At 32.2% G+C, this 12,500-nt stretch overlaps 1 protein-coding gene across 1 annotated transcript in view; it reads right to left on the bottom strand.

The window, feature by feature from the left end:
• Positions 1–1,283: 1,283 nt before the first annotated feature.
• The window catches only part of LOC137617854 (uncharacterized), a 13,179-nt gene continuing 1,962 nt past the window's right edge, over positions 1,284–12,500 (bottom strand). The window contains exons 3-6 of the mRNA XM_068347805.1: positions 7,925–7,998; positions 4,252–4,343; positions 2,451–2,563; positions 1,284–1,543 (exon numbers count right to left, since the gene is read on the bottom strand). Of these exons, the coding sequence (XP_068203906.1) occupies positions 1,297–1,543; positions 2,451–2,563; positions 4,252–4,343; positions 7,925–7,998 (526 nt within the window). The 3' untranslated portion in view covers positions 1,284–1,296. The remainder of the gene's footprint in view (positions 1,544–2,450; positions 2,564–4,251; positions 4,344–7,924; positions 7,999–12,500) is intronic.

Raw genomic sequence — 12,500 nt, 5'->3', positions numbered from 1 at the left:
CATTTTCCTCCTCTTAGATTATTAAAAAACTATTTATTTGTTTCACGGAATTATCATGAACGTTCGGATTTCGCGTGAAGAATGCGGAAGCCTGCTTAGAAAATAGCTATGAAGATAGGTACTTTCACTTAGGCTGTTACCTCCTTTTCCGGTTTGCATATGTCAACTTGTAACATCGGGCTTAACATTTTGAAAATAGCGGCTTTTATCTCATTACTTTTAAAGGATACATGATTTATGTACAATATTAGAATTATTGAATTTTAAACACAATTCATTGTATATATATGAAGAAATAAACCAATATTTTAAACTATCTTATATAAAAAGCATCCTTATCTTTTTGTGCTACATCAACATATTGCATTTAATGATTAGCCTTATTCAACATAGAATTATTCTTTCTCCCCTTCAAAGAACACAAGATCCGGGGAAATGTTTGTCCTGTCACTCCACTTGAAGTGATCACTACCTGGACATGGAAGCCCCGTGAAAAAAAAAATATATGTTTGAATATGACTGGATTCTTGGTTGGCGATTAAAAATTTACAAAACACCTTTCAGATATTATTCTCAGGTATATTTATATCTCGTAACCTTTGCATATCGCGAAAAATATATCCATGTGAGCACGAGAACTTTCAATGATATGCATTGACTTACAACTATTGTTTACCTGAGTAAAGAGTCCATGTTTATAACTTGATGAGACCTTCTACGTCTGCCTTTCCGTACACGTTTCCTTCATTAATCAATTTAAGATGACCTGAATTACCTCTTTTCTCCTTCATTTTCATATAAAATTTCATTGTTTTCAAATCCATTGTATCGTTATCATAGTTGAAGTTATTGAAAAGAAAAAATCGGTTCAAAATAAATGAAAATAGAACAAATATGATAAATAGAATTTATTATTAAAGTTACACTTATTTAAAGGTTTATGGGTTTAAAGCTTTAAAGGTCACTCATGAATGGCAGAGGCAAGGGACAGTGACATTGCCCTAGCAATTAGGACAATGCCTTAGAGACTGACCATATATTATATGATCAGCGACTAAGCCTCCTCTCCACCCAAGCTAGGTCCAGGGAGGGCCAGGCAGTGGCTGCTGATGACTCGGCAGATAGACCTATGGGCTCCCCCAAACCACCCAACCTTAGCTCACAGGGATGGTAAGATTGCAAACACTAATAGAACTAACGACTCTGAGCGGGACTCGAACCCCCGACTGGCAAACACCAGGCATCTAAATATTGTGGCTGACGATGAAATAAATAATCAGAAAGACCCGTAACCTTTTATTCATTTACGAAGACGCTAAAGATTCTTTCCCAAACCGACAGAGATGGTGGCAGCGGAAGGTCTTCTTCTGCCGGTGGTTCCTCGGGTTCTTTTACTAGGCGATGCACCTTCAGTTCAGAGCTGATTTCACAGCTGAAAGTTCCAAGATAATCTCTGGTGAACTTGTCAGTCTTGGCGCGTGCTGATACCACCATGAGACCGGTGCTGCTCGACTTGACGAGATGGTTGTACTTTCCGCAGTATCTGGTTAAACAGGGAAAGTAAAATAAGGGGTTTTAAGATTATATATGAAAATCTATATATCTGTATGTACATACACATACACCCACACACACACATATATATATATACATATATATATATACATATATATATATATATATATATATATATATATATATATATACACATATATATATATGTATGTATATATACACATATATATGTATATATACAGGTGTGTATATATATATATATATATACATATATATATATATGTATATATACAGGTGTATATATATACATATACATATATATATATATATATATATATATATATATATATATATATATATATTTATATATATTTATTTATTTATTTATATATATATATACATATATACATATATATATTTATTTATCTATATATATATACATATATACATATATATATATATAGAGAGAGAGAGAGAGAGAGAGAGAGAGAGAGAGAGAGAGAGAGAGAGAGAGAGAGAGCTGATCGGCATTATCATTATTGAATGTATTAGCTAGACTAGATTGCCGTATCAAAATGTGTAATTCCCACATGATTAGCAATTGAACTTATGCCTTTGTGCGTTTGTTGATGTATGCATGGACACATATGACTAAGTAAGGGCTTTCCTGAAAGAGATGGATGATTATAAGATCAAAATTGTAAGTTTTTTAACTTTGAACGAATAATATAAATTCTTAACTCATGTGTAAGTCCATAAATTGACAGTACAGTATATTACATTATCTACATAAAATGTTCTAAGTATACCAAAATAAAGAAACGCAAAGAAATATAGCTAATAGAGGAAAGCCAGGTTAATATATAATCTAACATTGTTATTCAAAGGAAGATATGGTTAATGTTCATCAATGAACAGAACACCTTTCAACTCACTTTTGTTTCACCCTCCAGCCATCAAAGATCTGTAAGGAGGCATCTCTGCATTTGTTGCTTTCAGCGAGGTTAACGTTGCATCGAATTATGATGTTTGTGTCGTCTTTGTTGACCTGCAAGGGATGTATGAGACTTTAACCTTATAGAAAAGAGTTATATGAATAGCTTCTTCCAACAGATGTGATTTCAGAGAGAAGCCCCAGACAACAGTCACGGCTACATTAGTACCTTAACTCCTGGATTTTGTGCAGAAACAATCATAGAAAATGTTATGCATTCCTTATTTAATGTATTGAATGTGTTACTTTTCGTTTCGGATGTATGTTGTATTTCTAGTTGAATAAAACCTTGAAAACAGCTTCTATTTATTACAATTTATTTAACTTATATTTTCCTAATCTCTGAGAACATGGAGCTCAGTTTCTGTCAGGAACTGGATGTTAACTCAAATCCAACATCTGTCTAAAATTGATACAAATATGCCAGATACTTCTAAAGTCATTATAGCTTAGCGTAGAGATTGAGTTTCAGAAACACTGAAGAAATGCAGATCAGGTATTGTCTATAAAACATGAGGAGTTGATTTCTTTTTTCGAGATACCTGCTTGCTACAAGGCACCAACATGCATTAGAATCTTGGAATGAATTTCTCCAGAACTTACACAAGCTTATCAAACGTCATGATTGATTGATTGATTTAAAGTTTTCAGGCATTAAATCAATCAATCAATCATGACGTTTGATAAGCTTATGTAAGTTCTGGCGTCATGAACTAGGACTTTTTTTCGCAGCTGAAAAGTACTTCCCATGTATAGTTCATTATGCTTTAATCAATAATCGTGACTCATCGTGTATCAGATGATAGTTATTGGAGGGTCAAACACTCACCTATGACCAAACGAGAGCTCTTGACTGTTCACAATGTAGCCCTAAATAGCATTAGTCAGTTGGCATTGTTGCCGTTGTATATTCTATTGATGCAAAATAGGTCACGTCTGCACTAACTGGGCAGCTAAGTGTTGGTTCTGTGATGGAAAACGCCATCCGCGTGTTAGGTATTCAGCTAAATCTACGAAGTTTAATGGAGGTGACAAATCAGGATGTTGGGCGAAGGTTTGTCGTGTAAAGTTAACCTTGTTTGTTTAAGCAAAGACAGAGAGGCAAATTCTGCCATTTTCCTACCTAGGATGACTAGGCTACTTAGTACTATACCAATTTTGTTGCTTGAACGTTATGTCACATGCAAATGTGTCAAGCCTCTTAGGTCCCATGATGTAGCCGAGATATCTTCATATACATCTTTATAAAATTTCAGTTACATCTTATCTTCAACATTACAAAGAATTGCACTTTCAAGTGAAACAAAAAACGAAGAGTAAAAGGCAGGAAAAGATATCCAAGAAAGAATTTAATGACAATGCCAATGAGTTATGTCATCAATGTATATAAACGCCCGTAAAGTTGTATGAAAAATTGTAATGTGTGGGAATAAACATACACACACATAAAGCACATTAAACGCAATTGCAAAACCTCTCTTGAGCTGTCATAATATTTTTAGACTGAGATAATTAGGTCTATATGTATTTCATCTTTTATTTTGTCTTATTTCATTCGGATAAAATTTAAAGGCATTATCCGTTTTAAAGAAAAGTGGCTAATAAGAGTTATTTTCTTTATTACTGTATATCTTGGTGATGGCAGAGTGGCCCAATTTAAACTTTAGATTATATAGTACTTATGTTTCCTTGATTATTTATCTTTTTAGAATGAGTATGAAAAATCTTAGAAATATACGAACCCTTAAAGTCCACGCGCAATCTTCTTCAGTAGTCTCGGAATTTATGGAGAACTTCTGTTTCAGGGGTAGATGATATTCACCACAAGAAAGTTCTGAAATAAAAGGGCATTAAAATAGTCAAGTATTATAGGTTGATCTTTGATATAGTGTCGGGGGTGGGGGTACCTGCCACATGCTTACACTCCAGAAAAAAAACGACAACAAAAATCTAGAGCATAATTCTCATAATATCCCTTTTCTATTAAGGCTGCATTCATAAATACAGCATTTTGAGACTCGTGGGAAATATGGAATTCCTTAAGGAAAACACGATAATGCATGATTTTACATCCAAATATAGTTAATAAAATGAAGATCTGCTACAAATTAAAAAGGTTCTAGTAATTATGCGCAGCCATATATATATATATATATATATATATATATATATATATATATATATATATATATATATATATATATATATGTGTGTGTATATATATATATATATATATATATATATATATATATATATGTGTGTGTGTGTGTGTGTGTGTGTAAAAAAAAGTAATTACACTAAATTAAAAACAATGGTGAGATATGTCTGGCAAATGTGAAGCAAATAGCGAAGTCAGAGAAGGGGAGTGAGAGAAGTCCTGTACGAATGATAATGAAATAAACTCAAGATAACTATAAAATCGAAAGTGTAAAGGAAAAATAAAAGAACATTAACGAATCATGTACTTATTGTCATTGCTTTTAACGGTTATCCGATTATCTGATGATCGAGTCAATTAGGAGAAATTACACGCAGACTGCACTAGTGATCTGGCCAAAATAGTTGGGTGGAATAAAGGTCATTAACTTCTAAAACTATGAATAAGATACCGAAAAGTAGTATTGGATATTTCAACAAGGGAAACTGGATCATTTAGAATAGAAATTGAAATAATGAAAAGTCAAGTGAAGCTCGATGTGTGCCCCTAAAAATTACCCCTAAACGGTGCCAAAAGATTTGCTATAATAATCTTGAGAAACTTGCATTCTTAAAAAGAGGAGACGAAATGAATCTTAGTAAATTCACTAATAGAAGTAGATGGCGTTGTGTTCCTAATCAGCAGAAGGAAGAGGACGGAGATGGTAGTAGACAGTTCTCGTAGTTTGGAGATATTCTAAAACAGAAAAATCATGGAAATGAAAAAGGTAAGTAAAAAATTGAGAAACACAAAACTTAAAAATAATATACTGTATACAAGTATATGCCTAAGGGGGGGGTACCTAAAATGGAGTCCATATGCTTATTGTGAAAAGGGAAAGTAAAAGAAAAAAAAACAATTTGTGTACTCAATAAGATAATGAAATGTGGAAAAAGTAGAAGATATAGCCCAAGATGTAACAATTAAGGCATAATGAAACAGTGGTAGTTCCCTATTATTTTTGCAAGTATCAAATTCAGCAGAATAATACAAGAAACTGAATCAGGAAATTATAGTTGCCTCAAGACGGGATCGTGAAAAGAATTTGAGAATAAACAATAATCACAATATGTTGGGGTTGATAGATGATACAGATATCTAAATAATCATAACATCCAATAGGGAAAGGTTAGTGAAAATAGTAGTGTACATCTAATTAGGGAAATCTTTTAAAGGCTGCCGCAGAGAAAGTGTTATGGGCAAATTAGGTTAAAAGATAGGAAATTCGATTATGTAGAAGTAAAATAGTACAGAATCAAACACTGAAAAGGGGAGTAAAAGGTACGATTAACAAAGAATCCAACAGAATGTAGACAAAAAAAAAAGAATGACAAAATTGAGTTCCAATGACGTGAGATTTATAGCGATATATGAATAAATTGATTACAAGGGAAGCAATGATAATGATGAAGGTTAGAAAAAGATATTTCTGAACTCAGGTGCAACTGTATTATTATTATTATTATCATTACTGGCTAAGCTACAATCCTAGTTGGAAAAGCAAGATGCTATAAGCCCAAGGGCTCCAATAGGTAAAAAATAGCCCAGTAAGGGAAGGAAATTAGGAAATTAATAAACGATATAAGAAGTAATAAAAAAATTCAAATAAAATATTTCAAAAACATTAACAACATTAAAACAGATATTTGATATATAAACTATAAAAGGACTTATGTAAGCCTTTTCAACATTAAAACATTTGCTGCGAGTTTGAACTTTTGAAGTTCTACTGATTCAACTACCCGATTAAGGTCATTCCACAACTTGGTCACAGCTGGAATAAAACTTCTGGAGTGTTATGTAGTATTGAGCCTCATGATGGAGAAGGCCTAACTATTAGAATTAACTGCATACCTAATATTACGAACAGGGTGGAACTTTCCGGGAAGATCTGAATACAAAGGATGGTCAGAATTATAAAAACTCTTATGCAACATGCATAATGAACTAATTGTAATTGAACGACGGTGCCAGAGATCAATATCTAGATCAGGAATAATATACTTAATAGACCGTAAGTTCCTGTCCAACAATTTAAGATGAGAATTCGATACGAGCAGCAAATATGTAAAAAAAAAAAAAAGAAAAAAAAAAGAGGGGACCGAGTGGCGAGATATGTGTTTGTCTGCAAAAGACTTCAGAGTGTAAGTATATAAAAATATTAAGGTGAGGAGACTGGGATACCCAAGTAAACCAGAGGCAAGATCAGTATCAAGGAAAATGTAAATCGGAAACATCAACAGTAAAAATCACGTGCTGTCGGGGTAGATTTTTAACTAGCGAAAATGTAATTAGGTCCAGATTAAGTTATGTATTCACAGCTTGAAGCTGTGAAGGGAGCGACGAGGAAGCGCGGACTAAGACTGTGGAAGAGTCTAGGGGTTGCATTTTCAAAATATGATAGTGAAAGGCCCAGAAACCTCAACCAAAGAGGAAATAATATATATATATATATATATATATATATATATATATATATATATATATATATATATATATACTGTGTATATATATATATATATATATATATATATATATATATATATATACTGTATATATATATATATATATATATATATATATATATATATATATATATATATATATATATATACTGTGTATATATATATATATATATATATATATATATATATATATATATATATATATATATACATACAGTATATACACACAGTATATGTATGTATGTATGTATGTATGTATGTATATATATATATATATATATATATATATATATATATATATATATATATATATATATATATACAGTATATGTATGTATGTATATATATATATATATATATATATATATATATATATATATATATATATAAATATATATATATATATATATATATATATATATATATATATATATATATATATAAATATAAATATATATATATATATATATATAAATATATATATATATATATATATATATATATATATATATATATATATATATATATATATATATATATATATATATATATATATATATAAAATAAAGACACTGAAAATAAGAACAAAATATCGCAGAAAGAACGTGTTGAAAAAAAAAAAAAAAGATAACAACTGACAATTAGCTTTCAGCAGGTAATGATGTTTTATCGACAGTTTACAGTTGTGGAGGAAGCAACGAGGAACCAAGAACCCCAACCCAAGACCCACATGCTACACTTTGAATATCTTACTTTTTCCTGAAGTGGTTCCGCTGTCGTCGACTTTGGACTTGGTGGCGACGGCTGAGTTCTTTTTGTCGACGTTTCTGAAAGAAAAATTAAACTGTTACCCAATGGAATGTTTTTAATTCTTGATGCAAGAATTGTTAAGTGCTGTGAACTTATGAGAACATTATATAACTTTGTTGCAAAGACTTCGTAAAATGTTATTTTGACTCATTGGATCATGTGAGCGTTGTCACCATAAATCTGAATGGGGCCTTTAAGGAAGTTGAATACGGTCAACTATCAATGTTCTATCTTTTCAAAGATTGTTCTTTATCAAAATTATGCGATTATTGGCACATTATTTGCTGAAAGTTTAAATTTTATGTATAAGCTACTTCAAAATATTGCGAACACCTGTGAAATTAGTATCACATTATTAGCAAGAGTGCATAGATCGAGATCTGCGGAATGGCATTAATAGCAAAGAGTTTATCAGTTCTGAAGAAATATGCTTTGTGGCATAAACGAAGATCATAAAATAGCTTATCACACAAAAACAACCATAATTGTACAATTTGATTCCTATTTTCTCTACTTGGAAATTTTGTGTCGGTCGCTTAGATCTCTTATGAAAAATATATGAATCTATCGTAGTTTTTAATTTTCTTTTTATGAAGTTTGAAATATTAAAGGATTTCTTGGGTGAGGTATGGATAGATTAGATATCAATTTAAAAGAGGCTTCAATTGATTTTTATCTACAAGGACTAGAGATTAGTTTTAGATAATGGTTGCTCATGATGTTAACCATCCTTGTTTTCTCTCTCTCTCTCTCTCTCTCTCTCTCTCTCTCTCTCTCTCTCTCTCTCTCTCTCTCTCTCTCTCTCTCTCTCTCTCTCACACACACACACACACACACACACACACGTATATATATATATATATATATATATATATATATATATATATATATATATATATATATATATATATATATATATATATGTAAATATATATGTATATATACAGTATATATATATATATATATATATATATATATATATAGTATATATATATATATATATATATATATATATATATATATATATATATATATATATATATGTATATATGCATGTATACATATATACATATATATTTCATATATATGTATATATATACATATATTTGTATATATAGACACACACACACACACACACATATATATATATATATATATATATATATATATATATATATATATATATGCATCAGAGTTGAGCCGTTTCCACTAATAAGCATCATCTTTGATTCAGAATCATGGATGAATCTGCTTCACAGTAAGACTTTCGCAATTTCGATCACAGTCGCTTCATACACCTATAAAGGAGGTTTATCTGCAGGGGTTCAAATCCCTTATTCCCACTACGTCCTTCAACCTCGTAGTGGGGGTGGGCGACCTCATATAAAAAAAAAAAAAAAAAAAATTCAATAAATAAAAGAAAACTCATACGTCAGGGATTTCTTGTTCTTTCTAGAAAAGATAATGGCGGTTCTGTGACTTTTAAAGTTTTCTTCTGATTTGTGCTTAATTTGTCTTGTAGAGAGAGAGTTGTGGACTAGTAGTTGACACATCATATTGATTGTTGACAGCGCATCCTCTTTCTTATGTCCTTGTAATTGCAGGAATAAGGTCGACACAGTAGAGCTTCAACAAACATCTTGTTAGAGGAGGGTTATTGTACTCCTGTAATGAATCAGTTTCACTGAATTCCCAATTCGCTGTCTGCAAGATATCATTCGTCAATATATTTTCAACCTTGAAGCAACTTTCTAATGATGATGCAGGGTCACAGTGCATTTCAACAGCTTCCTCTTATTCTTTTAGGGCTATAATTATCTCACTTTTCTTAGAGGCTTAACGAATGTAACTACGGGAATTTGTTTGTGTTTATCAAGCCTATCATGGAGATCTAATATAGCTTCATATTTGTCATTCAGTCATTCATTGTCAAAAAATTATTTCCAGACATTAACTTACTTCTAAGATAAATGCATATTTGTGCATCCGCTATTGCTTTATCATTTTTTTTTTATCTTTGTTCAATATTTTTTCAATAATTTTATAATTAATAAGCCTGTTCTCTCTGCTGAGCGAAAACAGGACTGGGTGTACCATATTTCTTGTGCAGCTGCATCACCTGGATCAGAAAGATTAGACAGTCTGGATCTTGTTGCGTCATCATTTGTTTCTTCCTTTACTCTAATTAGTTTTTACTCGGTTATCAGTGATTACTTGGTGTAAGTCCTCTTCGATGGTAGCAAGACATCTATCTGGATTGAATATACACACTTGGTGTAATTTTTAGTCTCTTTTTGGTGGACGACCTCTTCTTGGCTCAGGACCAGTTATACTAGTCGATGCTTTAGCATGATCTTCAACTCTCCTACTGTGCTGCTTGTTGATTGCAAGCTTTTCACAAGCGAAATGGTAACCAACATTTTGTTGATCATCTTCAGAATACGTCGAAAACATTTCGGTCAATTTCTTATGCTTTGTTTCATCTAAGTCTGATCGTTTTCTTGCATACAGCCATTTCCTTGATATGGACTAATGACGGTTTCTCTACTATCGGAGTACTTGGCACAGGACCGTGAGTTTAAGCTGTTTACTGGGGAGGCTACTGCTGTGGTAGGGCACCACAGTAGGGGGTTGGGCTTGCTCGGCTAACGTACAGTATGTTAGTTTTACGATATATAATGGCGGCCATATTAAAATCCAATATGGCCGACTTTGAGATTGCGAAAAAATTGAACCCTTTTTTTATTTGCAATCAGCATAGCTATATCAATCAGAAAATGCAATAAAATCAATTGAGGCAAGCCCATCTCGAAAAATTACACGATGATCCCTACTATTATCACTGTTTGTGTATGTTTGCATGCTGAACTCTCAAAATATAGACCTGAAAATAATGAAGCAAAGGTACGTGAAAAGTACAGACGGGCATATATCCACATATGCATACATACGTACTGTATATACATACAGTGCATACATGTATGCTTGTATATCTTTTTGTATAAATATACAGTATATATACACACACTGAACAATTACAGTGCAGTAGTTAACCCCTTGGGTGAAGAAGAATTGTTTGGTAATCTCAGTGTTGTCAGGTGAATGAGGACAGGAGAATCCGTAAAGAATATGCCAGGCTATTCGGTGTATGTGTAGGCAAAGGGAAAGCGAACCGTAACTAGCGAGAAAGATCCAATGCAGTACTGTTTGGCCAGTCAAAAGACCACATAATTCTCTAGCGGTAGTATCTCAAAATTTTCAACGGGTGGCTGGTGCCCTGGCTAACCTAACATATATATATATATATATATATATATATATATATATATATATATATATATATATATATATACATATTGTATATATATATACATATTGTATATATATATATATATATATATATATATATATATATATATACATATATATATATATATATATATATATATATATATATATATATATATATATATATATATACGTGGAAGAACATGTCTGAGGCCTTTGTTCTGCTGTGTACCAGTGGATTCTGATTGTGATGTATCGTATGATTAACTATTGTTTGATAGCTTGGCTTCTTGAATATTCATGTAATACAATTGTCTTTAATATCTCAGTAACTTTTCTTAATCTTAAATTGATTCAGTAATAACATAATCTCTCATAAAATCGGGGTATGGATAGCTACGTGCATTTTTATCCTTTACTAGAGGAAAACTGTGTAAACTTTAACAATAAAGGTACACTGGGCCCGAAGGCAAGGAAATACACAAAACTGTAGCTTATGGATCGCAGGAGTGAGAATTCCCGTAGATTTTCTTTCTCTCCAGGTGTGCAAGGCTGCTTTCTATCTTCGTCTTCTGTGACGTGCCTCTGATGTTTGCCCTCTCTTTCTTGTAGTTCTTGGAGCTTATATAACTGCATGACAGAAGACAGACAATATCCTGCCTTCCTTGAAGCCTCCTTCTACACCATGGCTGGATGGCGTGAATTTCAGAGCCGGGTGACTCTGTTGCTGGGTGGGTATCTATCTATTCTAAAGACCGAATGTATGCAAGCTCCGGACACCCACCCCGGCCCAACAGGCCTCTCTGACAGGTATACTGGCTGGACAGGACTGACTGATGTAGAAACTTTTCTACTTTAATATGATAGAATTCAAGTTGTGACATTGTTCATGTGCTTGGACATCCAGCGACACTTTTATTCTAAAGAAATTTGATGTTTATTACAGTTGTGTCATTCATCACATTACTGCTTTACAACGCCCTGTTTCGTCTCGCACAGAACTGCTTCGTTTACAACATTACGGTAGCAGCTTCCTGGCACTCATTAGATTATCTCTCTACTACCTGAGTTTTTCTCTCTTATTGTACTTGTTAACTAAATCACTATAATGTATCTGTCTCTCACTCTCTCAATTAATGAAATGACCCTATGAAATTATTCATCACGTAAATCTACTATCCCACTCATTATGGATATGTATGAATCAACCCATTTCCTGAAGAAATGGACT

This window comes from Palaemon carinicauda, chromosome 24 (assembly GCF_036898095.1).
Source record: "Palaemon carinicauda isolate YSFRI2023 chromosome 24, ASM3689809v2, whole genome shotgun sequence".
Taxonomy (NCBI): Eukaryota; Metazoa; Arthropoda; class Malacostraca; order Decapoda; family Palaemonidae; genus Palaemon; species Palaemon carinicauda.
The sequence above is the reverse complement of the archived record's forward strand: the minus strand, read 5'-3'. Positions and strand labels throughout refer to the sequence as shown.